Source organism: Salmo salar, chromosome ssa17 (genome assembly GCF_905237065.1).
Source record: "Salmo salar chromosome ssa17, Ssal_v3.1, whole genome shotgun sequence".
NCBI classification, from domain to species: Eukaryota; Metazoa; Chordata; class Actinopteri; order Salmoniformes; family Salmonidae; genus Salmo; species Salmo salar.
The window spans coordinates 2,884,877-2,906,697 of NC_059458.1; the positions used below are offsets into that span (position 1 = coordinate 2,884,877).

The 21,821-nt window shown below is 45.5% G+C and overlaps 1 protein-coding gene across 1 annotated transcript in view; it reads right to left on the reverse strand.

Moving 5' to 3' along the window:
- LOC123728311 (SH3 and multiple ankyrin repeat domains protein 3-like) overlaps nt 1-21,821 on the reverse strand; it is a 406,162-nt gene that overhangs the window by 211,304 nt on the left and 173,037 nt on the right. Inside the window, 1 exon segment of the mRNA XM_045700351.1 lies at nt 15,140-15,211. Within this exon segment, the coding sequence (XP_045556307.1) occupies nt 15,140-15,211 (72 nt within the window).

Sequence of the window (21,821 nt, forward strand, 5' to 3'; positions counted from 1 at the left end):
GCACACTAACCCAGCTGTCATATAACCAGTCAGTCAGAAGCAAACTAACCCAGCTCTTATAACCAGTCAGTCAGTAGCACACTAATCCAGCTGTCACATAACCAGTCAGTCAGTAGCACACTAACCCAGCTGTCATATAACCAGTCAGTCAGTAGCACACTAACCCAGCTGTCATATACCAGTCAGTCAGTAGTTCACTAACCCAGCTGTCATATAACCAGTCAGTCAGTAGCACACTAACCCAGCTGTCATATAACCAGTCAGTCAGTAGTTCACTAACCCAGCTGTCATATAACCAGTCAGTCAGTAGCACACTAACCCAGCTGTCATCTAACCAGTCAGTCAGTAGCACACTAACCCAGCTCTTATAACCAGTCAGTCAGTAGCACACTAACCCAGCTGTCATATAACCAGTCAGTCAGTAGCACACTAACCCAGCTCTTATAACCAGTCAGTCAGTAGCACACTAACCCAGCTGTCATATAACCAGTCAGGCAGTAGCACACTAACCCAGCTGTCATATACCAGTCAGTCAGTAGCACACTAACCCAGCTGTCATATAACCAGTCAGTCAGTAGCACACAAGCCCAGCTCTTATAACCAGTCAATCAGTAGCACACTAACCCAGCTCTTATAACCAGTCAGTCAATAGCACACTAACCAAGCTGTCATATAACCAGTCAGTCAGTAGCACACTAGCCCAGCTGTCATATAACCAGTCAGTCAGTAGCACACTAACCCAGCTCTTATAACCAGTCAGTCAGTAGCACACTAACCCAGCTGTCATATAACCAGTCAGTCAGTAGCACACAAACCCAGCTCTTATAACCAGTCAGTCAGTAGCACACTAACCCAGCTGTCATATAACCAGTCAGTCAGTAGCACACTAACCCAGCTGTCATATACCAGTCAGTCAGTAGCACACTAACCCAGCTCTTATAACCAGTCAGCCAGTAGCACACTAACCCAGCTGTCATATAACCAGTCAGTCAGTAGCACACAAGCCCAGCTCTTATAACCAGTCAGTCAGTAGCACACTAACCCAGCTCTTATAACCAGTCAGTCAGTAGCACACTAATCCAGCCGTCATATACCAGTCAGTCAGTAGCACACTAAACCAGAACTTATAACCAGTCAGTCAGTAGCACACTAACCCAGCTGTCATATAACCAGTCAGTCAGTAGCACACTAGCCCAGCTGTCATATAACCAGTCAGTCAGTAGCACACTAACCCAGCTCTTATAACCAGTCAGTCAGTAGCACACTAACCCAGCTGTCATATAACCAGTCAGTCAGTAGCACACTAACCCAGCTCTTATAACCAGTCAGTCAGTAGCACACTAACCCAGCTGTCATATAACCAGTCAGTCAGTAGCACACTAACCCAGCTGTCATATACCAGCCAGTCAGTAGCACACTAACCCAGCTCTTATAACCAGTCAGTCAGTAGCACACTAACCCAGCTGTCATATAACCAGTCAGTCAGTAGCACACTAACCCAGCTCTTATAACCAGTCAGTCAGTAGCACACTAACCCAGCTGTCATATACCAGTCAGTCAGTAGTACACTAACCCAGCTCTTATAACCAGTCAGTCAGTAGCACACTAACCCAGCTGTCATATAACCAGTCAGTCAGTAGCACACTAACCCAGCTCTTATAACCAGTCAGTCAGTAGCACACTAATCCAGCTGTCATATAACCAGTCAGCCAGTAGCACACTAACCCAGCTCTTATAACCAGTCAGTCAGTAGCACACTAACCCAGCTGTCATATAACCAGTCAGTCAGTAGCACACTAACCCAGCTCTTATAACCAGTCAGTCAGTAGCACACTAACCCAGCTGTCATATAACCAGTCAGTCAGAAGCAAACTAACCCAGCTCTTATAACCAGTCAGTCAGTAGCACACTAATCCAGCTGTCACATAACCAGTCAGTCAGTAGCACACTAACCCAGCTGTCATATAACCAGTCAGTCAGTAGCACACTAACCCAGCTCTTATAACCAGTCAGTCAGTAGCACACTAGCCCACCTGTCATATAACCAGTCAGTCAGTAGCACACTAACCCAGCTGTCATATACCAGTCAGTCAGTAGGTCACTAACCCAGCTGTCATATAACCAGTCAGTCAGTAGCACACTAACCCAGCTGTCATATAACCAGTCAGTCAGTAGTTCACTAACCCAGCTGTCATATAACCAGTCAGTCAGTAGCACACTAACCCAGCTGTCATCTAACCAGTCAGTCAGTAGCACACTAACCCAGCTCTTATAACCAGTCAGTCAGTAGCACACTAACCCAGCTGTCATATAACCAGTCAGTCAGTAGCACACTAACCCAGCTCTTATAACCAGTCAGTCAGTAGCACACTAACCCAGCTGTCATATAACCAGTCAGTCAGTAGCACACTAACCCAGCTGTCATATACCAGTCAGTCAGTAGCACACTAACCCAGCTGTCATATAACCAGTCAGTCAGTAGCACACTAACCCAGCTGTCATAAACCAGTCAGTCAGTAGCACACTAACCCAGCTCTTATAACCAGTCAGTCAGTAGCACACTAACCCAGCTGTCATATAACCAGTCAGTCGGTAGCACACTAACCCAGCTGTCATATAACCAGTCAGTCAGTAGCACACTAACCCAGCTGTCATATAACCAGTCAGTCAGTAGCACACTAACCCAGCTCTTATAACCAGTCAGTCAGTAGCACACTAACCCAGCTGTCATATAACCAGTCAGTCAGTAGCACACTAACCCAGCTCTTATAACCAGTCAGTCAGTAGCACACGAACCCAGCTGTCATATAACCAGTCAGTCAGTAGCACACAAGCCCAGCTCTTATAACCAGTCAGTCAGTAGCACACTAACCCAGCTCTTATAACCAGTCAGTCAGTAGCACACTAACCCAGCTGTCATATAACCAGTCAGTCAGTAGCACACTAACCCAGCTGTCATATAACCAGTCAGTCAGTAGCACACAAGCCCAGCTCTTATAACCAGTCAATCAGTAGCACACTAACCCAGCTCTTATAACCAGTCAGTCAGTAGCACACTAACCCAGCTGTCATATACCAGTCAGTCAGTAGCACACTAGCCCAGCTGTCATATAACCAGTCAGTCAGTAGCACACTAACCCAGCTCTTATAACCAGTCAGTCAGTAGCACACTAACCCAGCTGTCATATAACCAGTCAGTCAGTAGCACACAAACCCAGCTCTTATAACCAGTCAGTCAGTAGCACACTAACCCAGCTGTCATATAACCAGTCAGTCAGTAGCACACTAACCCAGCTGTCATATACCAGTCAGTCAGTAGCACACTAACCCAGCTCTTATAACCAGTCAGCCAGTAGCACACTAACCCAGCTGTCATATAACCAGTCAGTCAGTAGCACACAAGCCCAGCTCTTATAACCAGTCAGTCAGTAGCACACTAACCCAGCTCTTATAACCAGTCAGTCAGTAGCACACTAACCCAGCTGTCATATACCAGTCAGTCAGTAGCACACTAAACCAGCACTTATAACCAGTCAGTCAGTAGCACACTAACCCAGCTGTCATATAACCAGTCAGTCAGTAGCACACTAGCCCAGCTGTCATATAACCAGTCAGTCAGTAGCACACTAACCCAGCTCTTATAACCAGTCAGTCAGTAGCACACTAATCCAGCTGTCATATAACCAGTCAGTCAGTAGCACACTAACCCAGCTCTTATAACCAGTCAGTCAGTAGCACACTAACCCAGCTGTCATATAACCAGTCAGTCAGTAGCACACTAACCCAGCTGTCACATACCAGCCAGTCAGTAGCACACTAACCCAGCTCTTATAACCAGTCAGTCAGTAGCACACTAACCCAGCTGTCATATAACCAGTCAGTCAGTAGCACACTAACCCAGCTCTTATAACCAGTCAGTCAGTAGCACACTAACCCAGCTGTCATATACCAGTCAGTCAGTAGCACACTAACCCAGCTCTTATAACCAGTCAGTCAGTAGCACACTAACCCAGCTGTCATATAACCAGTCAGTCAGTAGCACACTAACCCAGCTCTTATAACCAGTCAGTCAGTAGCACACTAATCCAGCTGTCATATAACCAGTCAGTCAGTAGCACACTAACCCAGCTCTTATAACCAGTCAGTCAGTAGCACACTAACCCAGCTGTCATATAACCAGTCAGTCAGTAGCACACTAACCCAGCTCTTATAACCAGTCAGTCAGTAGCACACTAACCCAGCTGTCATATAACCAGTCAGTCAGTAGCACACTAACCCAGCTGTCATATAACAGTCAGTCAGTAGCACACTAACCCAGCTCTTATAACCAGTCAGTCAGTAACACACTAACCCAGCTCTTATAACCAGTCAGTCAGTAGCACACTAACTCAGCTGTCATATAACCAGTCAGTCAGTAGCACACTAACCCAGCTGTCATATACCAGTCAGTCAGTAGCACACTAACCCAGCTCTTATAACCAGTCAGTCAGTAGCACACTAACCCAGCTGTCATATAACCATTCAGTCAGTAGCACACTAACCCAGCTCTTATAACCAGTCAGTCAGTAGCACACTAACCCAGCTGTCATATACCAGTCAGTCAGTAGCACACTAGCCCAGCTCTTATAACCAGTCAGTCAGTAGCACACTAACCCAGCTCTTATAATCATTCAGTTAGTAGCACACTAGCGCAGCTCTTATAACCAGTCAGTCAGTAGCACACTAACCCAGCTGTCATACAACCAGTCAGTCAGTAGCACACTAGCCCAGCTGTCATATAACCAGTCGGTCAGTAGCACACTAGCCCAGCTGTCATATAACCAGTCAGTCAATAGCACACTAGCCCAGCTCTTATAACCAGTCAGTCAGTAGCACACTAGCCCAGCTGTCATATAACCAGTCAGTCAGTAGCACACTAACCCAGCTCTTATAACCAGTCAGTCAGTAGCAGACAAACCCAGCTCTTATAACCAGTCAGTCAGTAGCACACTGGCCCAGCTGTCATATAACCATTCAGTCAGTAGCACACTAGCCCAGCTGTCATATAACCAGTCAGTCAGTAGCACACTAGCCCAGCTCTTATAACCAGTCAGTCAGCAGCTCGTATAACCAGTCAGTCAGTAGCACACTAACCCAGCTGTCGTATAACCAGTCAGTCAGTAGCACACTAAGAGCCTCTTCACAATTACTACACTTTTAGTTAAAATGCAGTCTGCTACACATATTACTCAAATGTAAACTTGAGTACTTGCTACTTCTGGACCGCTACCTCTGGAGGTAATACACGTTACTCGCCCGGTAGGGCAGTGTAAACAGAATTGCCTCATTGAGCCAGCACTCCTACAGTAAACAGTTGAAATCGGAAATTTACATACACCTTAGCCATATACATTGAAACTCAGTTTTTTACAATTCCTGACATTTAATCCTAGTAAAAATTCCCTGTCTTAGCTCAGTTAGGATCACCACTTTATTTTAAGAATGTGAAATGCCAGAATAATAGTAGAGAGACTGATTTATTTCAGCTTTTATTTCTTCCATCACATTCCCAGTGGGTCAGAAGTTTACATACACTCAATTAGTATTTGGTAGCATTGGCTTTAAATTGTTTAACTTGGGTCAAACGTTTCGGGTAGCCTCGCACAAGCTTCCCACAATAAGTTGGGTGAATTTTGGCCCATTCCTCCTGACAGAGCTGGTGTAACCGAGTCAAGTTTGTAGGCCTCCTTGCTCGCACACGCTTTTTCAGTTCTGCCCACAAAGTTTCTATAGAATTGAGGTCAGGGCTTTTTGATGGCCACTCCAATACCTTGATTTTGTTGTCCTTAAGCATGCTTGGGGTCATTGTCCATTTGGAAGACCCATTTGCTACCAAGCTTTAATAACTTCCTGACTGATGTCTTGAAATGTTGTTTCAATATATCCACATAATTTTCCTCCGATTGATGCCATCTATTTTGTGAAGTGCACCAGGCCCTCCTGCTGCAAAGCACCCCAAAACATGATGCTGCCACCCCCGTGCTTTACGGTTGGGATGGTGTTCTTCGGCTTGCAAGCCTCCCCCCTTTTTCCTCCAAACATGACGATGGTCATTATGGCCAAACAGTTATATTTTTGTTTCATCGGACCAGAGGACATTTCTCCAAAAAAGTACGATCTTTGTCCCCATGTGCAGTTGCAAACCGTAGTCTGGCATTTTTTATGGCGGTTTTGGAGCAGTGGCTTCTTCCTTGCTGAGCGGCCTTTCAGGTTATGTCACTATAAGACTCGTTTAACTGTGGATATAGATACTTTTGTACCTGTTTCCTCCAGCATCTTCACAAGGTCCTTTGCTGTTGTTCTGGGATTGATTTGCACTTTTCACACCAAAGTACGTTCATCTCTAGGAGACAGAGAGCGGTATGACGGCTGCATGGTCCCATGGTGTTTATACTTGCGTACCTCTTGTTTGTACAGATGAACGTGGTACCTTCATTTTGATTTTCCCATGATGTCAAGTAGAGGCACTGAGTTTGAAGGTAGGCCTTGAAATACATCTGTCACGTCCTGACCAGTAAAAGGGGTTGTTTGTTATTGTAGTTAGGTCAGGGCATGGCAGGGGGTGTTTGTTTAGTGTGTTTCGGGGTTTTTGGTTTATGTTCTATGTTTTCTATTTCTATGTGGTTTTTCTAGTTTTTCTATTTCTATGTTAGTTTTGTCAATGACCTCCAATCAGAGGCAGCTGTTTGCTGTTATCTCTGATTGTAGGCCATATTTAAGTGTTTTTTCCTTTAATAAATAAGAAGATGAGCACTTTATCCGCTGCATTTTGGTCCAATGATTCTTCCTCCTCAGACGACGAAGTTTGTGACAGAACCACCCACCAACGAAGGACCAAGCAGCGGAGGAAGGAGCAGAGGAAGAGCTACTTAGAGTTATGGACAGGGAGGAAATATTGGATGGAAAGGGACCCTGGAGGTAGGCAGGGTAGTACCGGCGCCCGAAGGAGGAGCTGGAGGCAACTAAGGCAGAACGACGGAGGTATGAGGCATGATATCCTCCATTTCAGGAGGAGAGAAGGCTTACGGGGAGCTTACGGGGGCTTACGGGGAGTTTAGTTGAGTCAGGGGGAGCCCTGACCTAACTTGCCGGGCATACAGGAGAGAGCCATGGAGGAAAAGGGAGCCAGTCATGGAATCAAGCGAGGAGCTTGACGCGAGATTCGGAGAGAGGTACGAAGGGGCACCTGTGTTTATTATGGGGAGCGACGGATCAAGCAAGCACCATGTTATGCAGAGATACGCACGGTATCGCCAGTGCGCAGCTACAGTCCGGTGCGCTTGGTGAAAGCTCCTCACAGGTGTCATGCTAGAGCCAGCATCGAGCCAGGACCAGTGATGCAAGTTGCAAGCATCAGACTGCCGGTGAGGGTTCATGGCCCAGTGTATCCTGTTCCTGCTCCTCGTACTCTTCCTCCAGTGCGCCTGCCCAGTCCAGTACGTCCTGTTCCTGCTCCTCACACTAGCCTTGTGGTGCGTGTCACTAGTCTGGCACCTCCAAAGCCAACCCCACGCATCAGGCCTACAGTGCACAGTCCCCGTCCAGAGCTTCCGGCGACAGTGCCCCGTCCAGAGCTTCCGGCGACAGTGCCCCCGTCCAGAGCTTCCGGCGACAGTTCCCCGTCCAGAGCTTCCGCGACAGTTCCCCGTCCAGAGCTTCCGGCGACAGTTCCCCGTCCAGAAATACCGGCGACAGTGCCCCGTCCAGAGCTTCCGGCGACGTCCCACAGTCCGGAACCGACAGAGACGGCCCACAGTCCGGAACCGACAGAGACGGCCCACAGTCCGGAGCCGGCAGAGACGGCCCACAGTCCGGGCGCCTGCAGAGACGGCCCACAGTCCGGGCGCCTGCAGAGACGGCCCACAGTCCGGCGCCTGCAGAGACGGCCCACAGTCCGGGCGCCTGCAGAGACGGCCCACAGTCCGGCGCCTGCAGAGACGGCCCACAGTCCGGGCGCCTGCAGAGACGCTCCTCAGCCCTGAGTCTCCAGAGACGCTCCTCAGCCCTGAGTCTCCAGAGACGTTCCTCAGCCCGAGGTCTCCAGCGACGCACCTCAGCCCGAGGTCTCCAGCGACGCACCTTAGCCCGAGGTCTCCAGCGACGCACCTCAGCTCAGAGCCTTCAGCAATAGTCTACAGCCCTGAGCCTTCAGCGGGGGTGGGCAGATTAGAATGGGGACTAAGGCCGGAGCCTGAGCCACCTCCGTAGTTGGAGGATTAGGGGGGTGTAGCACGGGACGCCGGTGACGGTGGCCACCCTCCCTTCCCTCCCTTTAAGTTTGGGGTTATTTTTGTGGGGTTTGTTTGTGTTTCGGTGCATCCGGAGTCTGCACCTTTGGGGGGGGTACTGTCACGTCCTGACCAGTAAAAGGGGTTGTTTGTTATTGTAGTTAGGTCAGGGCGTGGCAGGGGGTGTTTGTTTAGTGTGTTTCGGGGTTTTTGGTTTATGTTCTATGTGGTTTTTCTAGTTTTTCTATTTCTATGTTAGTTTTGTCAATGACCTCCAATCAGAGGCAGCTGTTTGTTGTTATCTCTGATTGGAGGCCATATTTAGTTATGTGTGTTTTCACTTGTGTTTGTGGGTGGTTGTTCCCAGTATAGTCTATATATATATTTTCGTCGTTTGTTTTGTTTAAGTGTTTTTTCCTTTAATAAATAAGAAGATGAGCACTTTACCCACTGCATTTTGGTCCACTCCTTACGACGCCTGTGACAACATCCACAGGTACACCTCCAATTTACTCAAATTATGTAAATTAGCCTATCAGAAGCTTCTAAAGCCATGACATCATTTTCTGGAATTCTGGAATTATTTTCTGGAAGGCACAGTCAACTTAGTGTATGTAAACTTCTGACCCACTGGAATTGTGATTTTGTGAATTATAAGTGAAATAATCTGTCAGTAAACAATTGTTGGAAAAATGACTTGTGTCATGCACAAAGTAGATGTCCTAACCGACTTGCCAAAACTATAGTCTGTTAACAAGAAATTTGTTGAGTGGTTAAAAAACTAGTTTAATTGACTCCAACCTAAGTGTATGTAAACTTCTGACTTCAACTGTAAATGGTAATAGCAGAGCAATGTTTTTAAAACAGCTGCAATTTATAGATATTTTCCTAATATTTGAGACTTGTAATATGAGTTTTTAACTGAAATTGCAGTGGCAGCCTGTTACATTCTAAAATTGTCACAACAGCTGCCTGCTGTACTGAGCCAGGTGAAATGATGGAAGCCTGTCCACACCACCAAAAACATGTGAAATGTAGGTCATACACATAGGATCTGGTTTTTCATTAGTAACACTGTGTTGTGCTCAGAGTGTTTCCTGATCTGTTAGTAGGCTAACCGAACCAACTCCAGACCCTAGTTGTAGCGTACGACATAGTAATAAATCAGCTGTAAAATAAGGTTTTATATGGGGCTATGATGTGGGCTATGATGTGGGCTATGATATGGGCTATGATGGATGATATGGGCTATGACGGGACCAGATAATTTTTCTAATCAGGTCAGGAACACATTAAAACCCTTTACACCAACAAAGAGACAACAATTGTGAATGGGCAAAACCAGATTAAAACCCTTTACACAGACAAAGAGACAACAACTGTGAATGGACAAAAACCACATTAAAACTCTTTACACAGACAAAGAGACAACAATTGTGAATGGACAAAAATCGGGGGCTTTTGCATCTGGAATTAAAATGATACTCATACAGTACATCACCACTATAGTGATGATTGATTAATTCCAGTACATTATTTTGGATAGCCTAGCCACCTGAAGTGTGAATATATACCAAATTTGATCACATTCACATTTTCTTAGAACACAAAGAAATTGACCTATTTCAGACTATAAATATATGACGTTACGTTTCCCCTGGCCAGGACCAGATGGGATCAGAGTACATAGGCTTCTCTAAGCTATCTGCAGCTGTGGTTGTTATCAGTAGGCTACCGTTAATCAGACCGAAGTGCAGACTAACTTTGCATGTAGACAAATCATTAGGCATTTCATTTTATTTAACGCTTTCTGTCGTAATTTCATTTTACAACAGGTAATGATTTGCATGATACTGATAAAAAATAATGTTACTTGATGAAGTCATGCTGTTATAGCAAACCTGTGCTTTTGTCTTGAAACTAAAATGTAATGAGTGTAGCCTACATAATAGAAAATAAACCCTTTGACTGCACATAAATTATTGTTCAAAAGATTGGGGTGACTTAGAAATGTCCTTGTTTTTGAAGATTTTTTGTCCATTAAAATAACATAAAAATGATCAGAAATACAGTGTAGACATTGTTAATGTTGTAAATGACTATTGTAGCTGGAAACGGCAGATTTTTTTATGGAATATCTACATAGGCGTACAGAGGCCCATTATCAGCAACCATTCCAATGGCACATTGTCACGCCCTGACCATAGAGAGACTTTTTATTCTCTATGGTGTAGTAGGCCAGGGCGTGACTAGGGGGTAATCTAGTATATCTATGTCTATGTTGTGTTCTAGTTTATATTTTCTATGTTGGTGTTTTGTATGATTCCCAATTAGAGGCAGCTGGTAATCGTTGTCTCTAATTGGGGATCATATTTAAGTAGTTATTTTTACCACCTGTGTTTGTGGGATCTTGTTTGTGTAGTTGCCTGTGAGCACTGCGTTTGCGTCACGTTTCATTTGCTGTTTATTGTTTTGTGCGTTTCACGAATAAAGATGTGGAACCCAGATCGCGCTGCGCTTTGGTCTGTCTCTCCACACGATCGTGACACACATTGTGTTAGCTAATTCAAGTTTATCATTTTAAAAGGCTAATTGATCATTAAAAAAACTTTTGCAATTATGTTAGCACAGCTGAAAACTGTTGTTCTGATAAAAGAAGCAATACAACTGGCCTTTAGACTAGTTGAGTATCTGGAACGTCAGCATTTGTGGGTTCGATTACAGGCCCAAAATGGCTAGAAACAGAGTACTTTCTTCTGAATCTCATCAGTCTATTCTTGTTCTGAGAAATGAAGGCTATTTCATGTGCGAAATTGTCAAGAAACTGAAGATCTCATACAACGCTGTGTACTACTCCCTTCACAGAACAGTGCAAACTGGCTCTAACCGGAATAGAAAGAGGAGTGGGAGGCCCCGGTGCACAACTGAGCAAGAGGACAAGTACATTAGAGTGTCTAGTTTGAAATACAGACGCCTCACAAGTCCTCAACTGGCAGCTTCATTAAATAGTACCCGCAAAACACCAGTGAACACAGTGAAGAGGCGACTCCGGGATGCTGGCCTTCTTTCACCACCTCGCTCTTCAGACTATACTTCATATCTCATAGTGAGAATAGGGCCTAACTCAGCTCTCATATAACCAGTCAGTAAGTGGGAACAGGGCCTAACTCAGCTCTCATATAACCAGTCAGTAAGTGGGAATAGGGCCTGACTCAACTACTTTGACAACACAAACTAGGTCCAGGAGAGATACTTATGTAGTGTAAAGAGACGGATCTACCTCCGGAGAGGGAGGTATACCCCCTTCTGAGAGGGTTTACACTCTTTACACATTCAAGGCTAGTGTAAACAGAAAAGTTGCAAATCTGATGTTGATAGAGATAGATCTCAGTAGAAATATTTGACTAATGTAAATCCACCCCATGCCTCATATAACCAGTCAGTCAGTAGTACAGAAACCCAGCTGATTTCTACATTAGTATCAGATGGTGTTCACACTGGGTTGTCTTTGTCCTACCAGAAGAAAGAGCACCATTCTACTGCCCTGTCCATTACCTGGAGAAACCCCTACACTCTCCAGTCCCCTCAGATAAAACCAAGAGGGAGAGAGACAGAGGGAGAGTACATGTGTGGGACATATAGATAGTGGGAGAGACAGAGGAGAGTACATGTGTGGGACATATAGATAGTGGGAGAGACAGAGGGAGAGTACATGTGTGGGACATATAGATAGTGGGAGAGACAGAGGAAGAGTACACGTGTGGGACATATAGATTGTGGGAGAGACAGAGGGAGAGTACACGTGTGGGACATATAGATAGTGGGAGAGACAGAGGGAGAGTACACGTGTGGGACATATAGATAGTGGGAGAGTCAGAGGGATAGTGCACATGTGGGACATATAGATAGTGGGAGAGAGAGGGAGAGTGCACGTGTGGGACATATAGATAGTGGGAGAGACAGAGGGAGAGTGCACATGTGGGACATATAGATAGTGGGAAAGAGAGGGAGAGTGCACGTGTGGGACATATAGATAGTGGGAGAGACAGAGGGAGAGTGCACATGTGGGACATATAGATAGTGGGAAAGAGAGGGAGAGTGCACGTGTGGGACATATAGAAAGTGAGAGAGACAGAGGGAGAGTGCACGTGTGGGACATATAGATAGTGGGAAAGAGAGGGAGAGTGCACATGTGGGACACATAGATAGTGGGAGAGAGAGGGAGAGTGCACATGTAGGACATATAGATAGTGGGAGAGAGACAGAGGGATAGTGCACGTATGGGACATATAGATAGTGGGAGAGACAGAGGGAGAGTGCATGTGTGGGACATATAGATAGTGGGAGAGACAGAGGAAGAGTGCACATGTGGGACATATAGATAGTGGGAAAGAGAGGGAGAGTACACGTGTGGGACATATAGATAGTGAGAGAGACAGAGGGAGAGTGCACATGTGGGACATGTATAATGGGAGAGAGGGAGAGTGCACATGTGGGACACATAGATAGTGGGAGAGAGACAGAGGGATAGTGCACGTGTGGGACATATAGATAGTGGAGAGACAGAGGGAGAGTAAATGTGTGGGACATATAGATAGTGGGAAAGAGAGGGAGAGTGCACGTGTGGGACATATAGATAGTGAGAGTGGCACTCATGGAAGCCAGCATGCCATATACATTTTCATTGTCTATAAATTAGGTTAATGTCTGACCTCAGAGTGTGTGTGTGTTTCTGTGTTTGAACATTGTGTGTGTGTGTGTGTGTGTGTGTGTGTGTGTGTGTGTGTGTGTGTGTGTGTGTGTGTGTGTGTGTGTGTGTGTGTGTGTGTGTGTGTGTGTGTGTGTGTGTGTGTGTGTGTGTGTGTGTGTGTGTGTGTGTGTGTGTTAGGCGTGGGGTGTAGCTAGCCCCAGCAGACCCAGTCAATACAGCTAATAACTCACCCAGCAGGTCACTGAGAAAGGGGGATTAGTTTGACTGAGACCATTGAGTTGAGATCATGAAACCATCCCCCCTCTCAGAGTAATCAAGTGCTGGAAAGACCTTATCTGTATTTTTTGAAACTGCACTGTGGATTAAGGGCTTGTAAGTAAGCAATTTCACTGTAAGGTCTAAACCTGTTGTATTCGGCGCATGTGACTAATACAATTCGATTTGATCTGCTGGTTTAAGTCAACAGCAGACCAAACACTCCAATGACCACTTCTTGGATTATCTGTAGAATTATAACAAGGTGCAACTCCAGAAAATATAATATTCCATCTGAATACAGTAGATTACAGTCAATGTGCAGTAAGACACTATATCCCTAGCACACCTAGCTAGTTACAGTCAGTGTGCAGTAAGACACTATATCCCTACCACACCTAGCTAGTTACAGTCAGTGTGCAGTAAGACACTATATCCCTAGCACACCTAGCTAGTTACAGTCAGTGTGCAGTAAGACACTATATCCCTACCACACCTAGCTAGTTACAGTCAGTGTGCAGTAAGACAATATATCCCTACCACACCTAGCTAGTTACAGTCAGTGTGCAGTAAGACACTATATCCCTAGCACACCTAGCTAGTTACAGTCAGTGTGCAGTAAGACACTATATCCCTACCACACCTAGCTAGTTACAGTCAATGTGCAGTAAGACACTATATCCCTAGCACACCTAGCTAGTTACAGTCAGTGTGTAGTAAGACACTATATCCCTACCACACCTAGCTAGTTACAGTCAGTGTGCAGTAAGACAATATATCCCTACCACACCTAGCTAGTTACAGTCAGTGTGCAGTAAGACACTATCCCTACCACACCTAGCTAGTTACAGTCAATGTGCAGTAAGACACTATATCCCTAGCACACCTAGCTAGTTACAGTCAATGTGCAGTAAGACACTATATCCCTAGCACACCTAGCTAGTTACAGTCAATGTGGAGTAAGACACTATATCCCTACCACACCTAGCTAGTTACAGTCAGTGTGCAGTAAGACACTATATCCCTACTAAACATGAAAGAGAGAAAAGACTAAGGCTGCAGTGACAGTAAAGAGTCTAGAGAGTGTCTGAGAGGATGACTCATCCTTGTCTGCTTGTCTATTCTTTCTCTCCCTTTTCTTTCTTTCTTTCTTTCTTTCTTTCTTTCTTTCTTTCTTTCTTTCTTTCTTTCTTTCTTTCTTTCTTTCTTTCTTTCTTTCTTTCTTCCTCTTGTTCTCTTTCTCTACTCATTTTCGTTCTTGCCTCCCTCCCCATCTCTTTCATACTTTAAATCTATCTCTCTCTGTGTCTCTCTCGCTCCAGCTCTCTCTGTGTCTCTCTCTCTCTGTGTCTCTCGCTCCGTCTCTCTTGCTCCGTCTCTCTCGCGCCGTCTCTGTGTCTCTATGCTCATTCCTGCTCTAGCCTGTGTCAGAAATGATGTGTCAGTCACAGTCCCATAGCCCGACTTTGTCCAGCCTGCTCCAATTCTGTTTAATCAATAAAGCAGTCATGCAGCAAGCATTGATGTCTGCAGGAATATTTATATTAAACAGAACAATAAGCCAACATTAATATGTGAATGTCATTAGAGACCGCTCAGTTGCAGATGGTCATGGTCCCTCACACACACAGTGAGGAAAAATCAGCTGGTGATGGGCCATTCTCACCAGTGTAAATCTCCTGCCCTCTGATGGGGATGTCAATGCATGCAGTTCTCTCTGCTCTTTCTCTCTTATATATACAGCCTTCCGCCTCAGACTGAGATAGCCAGAGCCTATGTGCACGTATGGTGTCTTTTCTATTAAAATCACACATCTCTAAATATATAAAAGCTCAGAATGACTATACCAAATCTGGGTGTGGAACATTATCTTACCTTGGTTGTGCGTGTGCGTGTGTGTTCTTACCTTGGTGTGTAGTTTGGAGAGCTGCTTGTCATCCAGGTGGGACTGTGTGTAGAGACGTCTCTTATAGCGGAACTGGGAGAGGAAAACACAGAGACAACACATGGTTACTGGAATAACACTATATTAGTTAGTCCCCAATGTCCTAACAATTCACCTAATTGTCCTGACACGGTAGGTAAACAATAACTTTTTTCATGTCCTGAATTTGTTAGGTTTAGAGTTTTGGGGTTAAGGTTAAGATTAGGGTTATGGTTTTTGGGGTTAATGTTAGGATTAGGTTAAGGGTTAGAGGAGGGTTAGGTTTAGGTACAAAAGTCCTGAAATTTCATGAAAATAAAGCTCTGTGTGTGTGTGTGTGTGTGTGTGTGTGTGTGTGTGTGTGTGTGTGTGTGTGTGTGTGTGTGTGTGTGTGTGTGTGTGTGTGTGCGCTTTAGGAGTATAAATCTATGGGAGGGCAGAGGGTGGTGAGGCTGGACTAACCTGTCACTCATATCTATAAACTCCTGCCCAGAGAGAGGGAAGACTGATCTGTTGACTGATCAATGTTATTGAAGAGATGGCAGTAAAGACCACTCTCATACAACTACAGAACAGACCTACACATGCATTCATGTAAAAGGGCCCTCTACCCACCCATAGATTTAGACTCCTAAAGCTCACACACACACACACACACACACACACACACACACACACACACACACACACACACACACACACACACACACACACACACACACACACACACACACACACAAAATGTACTCAAAATGCTTCCTTCACATAACCATGACTAACCCTGTGTCTAACTTTAGAAAACAACCACCATAGTAAACACAGAATTTAGTTGGACTTGACAGCCACATGAAACTGTCCCAATTTCCATATGTGATATCGAGAGAGAGCATACTAACTCAATACATTGTGAAACTATCTGACATGGAGCTTCCTGAGAGACAAATTACATAGAGCATGGCCCTTGACTTACTGTGTACACACACAGACATATAGCTACTATAGAGATGTTTATATCACTTATCTCTTATTTTTAGGGCACAGTGCCCTTGGAAGCTGGACATTTTTTGGTAGTCCATGGTAGCATGAGGGTTTGAGTTACAAATTGGGAAGGTGTACATTACCTGGGAGGAATTGTACACTTCAAATATCGAATTATCAAGACACAGTAAATCTCTTGGGCTTTCTAAACATCATCATTCTGGCCAATGTGTCCTCTTCTCCATCGTCTCTCCTCCGTGACCCGGAAACCGATAAGTGGTCGAGGAGTGTGTCAATTCTTTAGCAGTTAAATGGAAGAAGTTCCTCCTCTCCTCAATAACCTCCTTTTGGCGAGGAAGTACAAGCGTTTCCTACCCGAGTCCTTAGTGGACAAATTTAGAAATCTGCCACACCCCTTTGAATCGTCTATTGTAAAACCATAAACTACTTATCCTATCATCTATAAAATGTCTTGCACAACTAACTACATTTGTTTTATCACTTCATACATTTATTTTTGGATTCCACCCTGTAAACATAATTTTCCAGATGGCACACGATTGGAGTAGAGTCTAATTTCATACAAGCGCATTTTCGTCTAGTTTCCACTCTCTTCGCCGCCTCTCCTCAACTACCTTTGACCTTTATCAAAAGGAGTCCAGAGAGGATGGAGGACAGAGGACGCAGGAGTTGAGCAAATCCAATTGAGAAAAGGCTGACTTCAGTCCTATTCTACGTGCGTCAAGGATTTACCTGCAGACATTCTGCTACCTGAACATGATGCAACTACCTGCAATAACAACATCATCTACCGTTGCTGCATCCATAACACCTGGAGAAAATAATCAATCTGTATTTAAGGTGAAACAGAGCACTTTGCTGATAAGAAAACAATGACATTTTCAAAGCACACAGGAAAGGAACATGTATTTAAACAATGTCGGCTGACTTTTAATAAATCAAACAATGGATATTATAGAATCATTCACTGCAGAAGGTTGGAGTGCACTCTAGTGAGCTATGTATCTATTTATTTCTAGCTCTCCCTCACTCCAGAATTTTGAGAGAGAGATCTAACGATGTTTACTCTATTGACTGTAAAAACATTACATTGGCTGAGTTTCAATATGATCACAAACCATGATCGACACAGGCTACAAATAACTGCTAGAGATGACAGCTGGGAACACTGCTGTCAGAGTGTGATTATCTCTGCTGAGTTTCACACATATATTATGCACACATCTTACTCACAGAGCAGACTGGATAATTGAATAATTGACAGGTGACATCAAGCTCCTAGTGTTCTCCCAGGGGAGAAGGTATACGACAGCAACACAATGAACCAAAGTTAATTGTAAGGATTCTTTTCTATTAATAATGTAAAATGAACAGCTGTACAGAAAGACTAATGTGAAGGCCAAATTACAGAGGAGGAACTTCTTGATGCAATTAAAGCCTTTAAGTTTTGGAAACCTGCAGGGCTGGATGGCATACCTGTTGAGGTATACCAATCCTTTTTTCAACCACTCCAATAATAATGGTAGATTATCAGATACTCAACAAGAAAGTCTGATTTCATTATTACTGAAACAGGACCCAACTGGTAAATATAAAGATCCAGTCCATAAAAAAATGTGAGGCCCCTTACAGTGTTGTGATGCAAAAATTATAGCAAAATGCATCGCGCATAGAATTTAAAAGGTATTGTCAGATATTATTCATCCTAATCAGACAGGTTTTTTACATGGACAAAACACTGGAGATAATATAAGACAAGTACCTGAAACAATAAAACACTATGACAAATCTGGGAAACCAGGCCAGGTATTCATAGCTGACTTTGAAAAGGCTTTTGACAAAGTACAACCGGAATTTATATATAAATGCCTGGAATATTTAAATGTTGGAGAATAGAGTGCCTTTCCACATTTTTTTTACGTTACAGACATTCTAAACGTGATTTTTTTTAAATGTACCTCAATCTACACACAATACCCCAGATTTTGGCAAATTTATAAAAAAATAAATTACATTTCATATTTGCATAAGTATTCAGACCCTTTACTCAGTACTTTGTTGAAGCACTTTTGGCAGTGATTACAGCTTCGAGTCTTCTTGGGTATGACGCTACAAGCTTGGCACACTTCTATTTGGGGAGTTTTTAATATTCTTCTCTGCATATCCTTTCAAACTCTATCAGGTTGGATGGGGAGCTATTTTCAGTTCTCTCCAGAGATGTTAGATTGGGTTTAAGTCCAGGCTCTTGCTGGGCCACTTAAGGACATTCAGAAACTTGTCCCGAAGCCACTCCTGCGTTGTCTTGACTGTGTGCTTAGGTTCGTTCTCCTGTTGGAAGGTGAACCTTCACCCCAGTCTGAGGTCCTGAGCGCTCTGGAGCAGGTTTTCATCAAGGATCTCTCTGTACTTTGCTCCATTCATCTTTGCTTCGATCCTGACTAGTCTCCCAGTCCCTGCTGCTGAAAAACATCCCCACAGCATGAAGCTGCCACCACCAAGCTTCACTGTGGGGATGGTGCCAGGTTTCCTCCAGATGTGACACTTGGCATTCAGGCCAAAGAGTTCAATATTGGTTTCATCAGACCAGAGAATCTTGTTTCTCATGGTCTGAGAGTCTATAGGTGCCTTTTGGCAAACTCCAAGTGGGCTCCCCCGATTGCTCAGTTTGGCTGGACGGAAAGCTCTAGGAAGAGTCTTGGTGGTTCCAAACGTCTTCCATTTAAGAATGATGGAGGCCACTGTGTTCATGGGGACCTTCAACCCTGCAGAAATGTTTTGGTACTCTTCCCCAGATCTGTACTTCGACGCAATCCTGTCTTGGAGCTCTAAGGACAATTCCTTTGCCCTCATGGCTTTGTTTTTGCTCTGACATGCACTGTCAACTGTGGGACCTTATATAGACAGGTGTGTGCCTTTCCAAATCATGTCCAATCAATTGAATTTACCACAGGTGGACTCCAATCAAGTTGTAGAAATATCTCAAGGATGACCAATGGTAACAGGATGAACCTGAGCTCAATTTAGAGTCTCATAGCAAAAGGTCTGAATACTTAAGTAAATATGGTATTTATGTTTTATATTTAATACATTTGCTAAAATGTCTAAAAACCTGTTTTTGCTTTGTCATTATGGGGTATTGCGTGGAGATTACTGAGGATTTTTTTTTATTTCATACATTTTAGAATAAGACTTATGTAACAAAATGTCGAAAAAGTCAAGGGGTCTATCTATATACTTTCCAAAGGCACTGTATCTTATACAATGGTGTCACAGAAGTTGTCATGTAGAGAAGAGGACCAAGGCGCAGCGGGAATATGGATACTCATATTTTAATTTTCAAAAAAAAGAGTAAAGTATCCACTGAATAAACACAACAGTGACAGTCTTACAGGCATACAAAACGCAGTGCAAGTACAACCACCCACAACCCCAAAGAAAAACACACACACCTATATAGGACTTCCAATCAAAGGCAACTCAACACACCTGCCTTCAATTGGAAGTCCCAATCAACAATACAAACATACCCAACACAACCCTGCCACGTCCTGACCAAAACTAAAACACTAGCTCCATCTGCTGGTCAGGACGTGACAGTACCCCCCCCTTCAAGGTGCAGACCCCGGAATGCACCTACCAAGGAGAAAAAACACCAACAAAAAACCCATAAACAATAACCCCTAAACAATAAGGGGAGGGAAGGGAGGGAGGGTGGCTGCCGTCACCGACGGCACTGTGCTACACCCTCCCTCCCCAACCCACCTATCCTGGAGGTGGCTCAGGTGCAGGCCGTGGACCTCGCTCCACCCTCGGCGTCGCCCACTTTGATGGCGCCGATAGCTGTGCCGGGCAGACGGGCCACTCGGGCTGACCCTGGCAGACGGACCACTCGGGCTGGGCCTTGGGACAGGAGGGCCCCGCGGGCTGGGCTGGAGGGCAGGAGGGCCCCTCGGGCTGGGCCGGAGGGCAGGAGGGCCCCTCGGGCTGGACCGGAGGGCAGGAGGGCCACTCGGGCTGGACCGGGAGGGCAGGAGAGCCACTCGGGCTGGACCGGAGGGCAGGAGGGCCACTCGGGCAGGACCGGAGGGCAGGAGGGCCACTTGGGCTGGACCGGAGGGCAGGAGGGCCACTCGGGCAGTTCAGGGCAGTCTGGCCACTCGGGCAGTTCAGGGCAGTCTGGCCACTCCGGCAGTTCAGGGCAGTCTGGCCACTCCGGCAGTTCAGGGCAGTCGGGCCACTCCGGCAGTTCAGGGCAGTCGGGCCACTCCGGCAGTTCAGGGCAGTCTGGCCACTCTGGCGACTGTTGACTGGCGGGCAGCTCTGACGACTGTTGACTGGCGGGCAGCTCTGACGACTGTTGACTGGCGGGCAGCTCTGACGACTGTTGACTGGCGGGCAGCTCTGACGACTGTTGACTGGCGGGCATCTCTGACGACTGTTGACTGGCGGGCAGCTCTGACGACTGTTGACTGGCGGGCAGCTCTGACGACTGTTGACTGGCGGGCAGCTCTGACGATTGTTGACTGGTGAGGCTGGGCTGACACACTAGTCTCCTGATGCGTGGGGCTGGTACTGGACGTGCCAGCCTGGAGACACGCACCTCCATGCTAGTGCGTTTAGCGGGAAACACCTGACCTTTGAGGTGCACTGGCGGTCTTGAGCGCAGGGTTGGCATCACCCCTTCCGGCTCGGTGCCTACTTCACCCCTGGCACATGCGGGGCGCTGGTACTGTGCCTACCGGCCTGAAAATCCCAGGCCTCACAGCCCCAACCCCAAAGCACGGGACCTGTCCAGTCTGCCCCTACACGGGTACGGGGAGCTGGCCTGGGGCTCCAATCTCGCCCCCGCCAAATAGCCCTTGTGCCCCCCCTAAAAAATTATTGGGGCTGCCTCTCGGGTTCTACCTGCCTCCCAGGCAGGTTGTCACAGTGGACCCGCAACTGCTCCCATGTCCAGTCAATCCTTTCCGTCAATACTTCCAGCGACCAGGAATCCATCACCTCCCGAGCGCGCTGCTTCCAACATTCCTCCCTCACTTGCCTCTGTCCTCTTCTCCGCTGCTTGGTCCTTTGGTGGTGGGTGGTTCTGTCACAGAAGTTGTCATGTAGAGAAGAGGACCAAGGCGCAGCGGGAATATGGATACTCATATTTTAATTTTCAAAAAAAGAGTAAAGTATCCACTGAATAAACAATAAACACAACAGTGACAGTCTTACAGGCATACAAAACGCAGTGCAAGTACAACCACCCACAACCCCAAAGAAAAACACACACACCTATATAGGACTTCCAATCAAAGGCAACTCAACACACCTGCCTTCAATTGGAAGTCCCAATCAACAATACAAACATACCCAACACAAACATGCCACGTCCTGACCAAAACTAAAACACTAGCTCCATCTGCTGGTCAGGACGTGACAAATGGGTTAAAGTTATGTATAGTAACCCTAGGTGTAAAACAGTAAATAATGGCTTCTTCTCAGAAAGTATTAAACTGTCAAGTGGAGTAAAACAAGGTTGTCCACTATTGGCATATCTATTTATTATGGCCATCCAAATGTTAGATCAGATCAAACAAATATATCAAGTGGCTCAATACAATACATTTTTATAAAAAGTTTGCAAAAATAGATAAGATCTTGCTACCATGGAAAGGAAAAT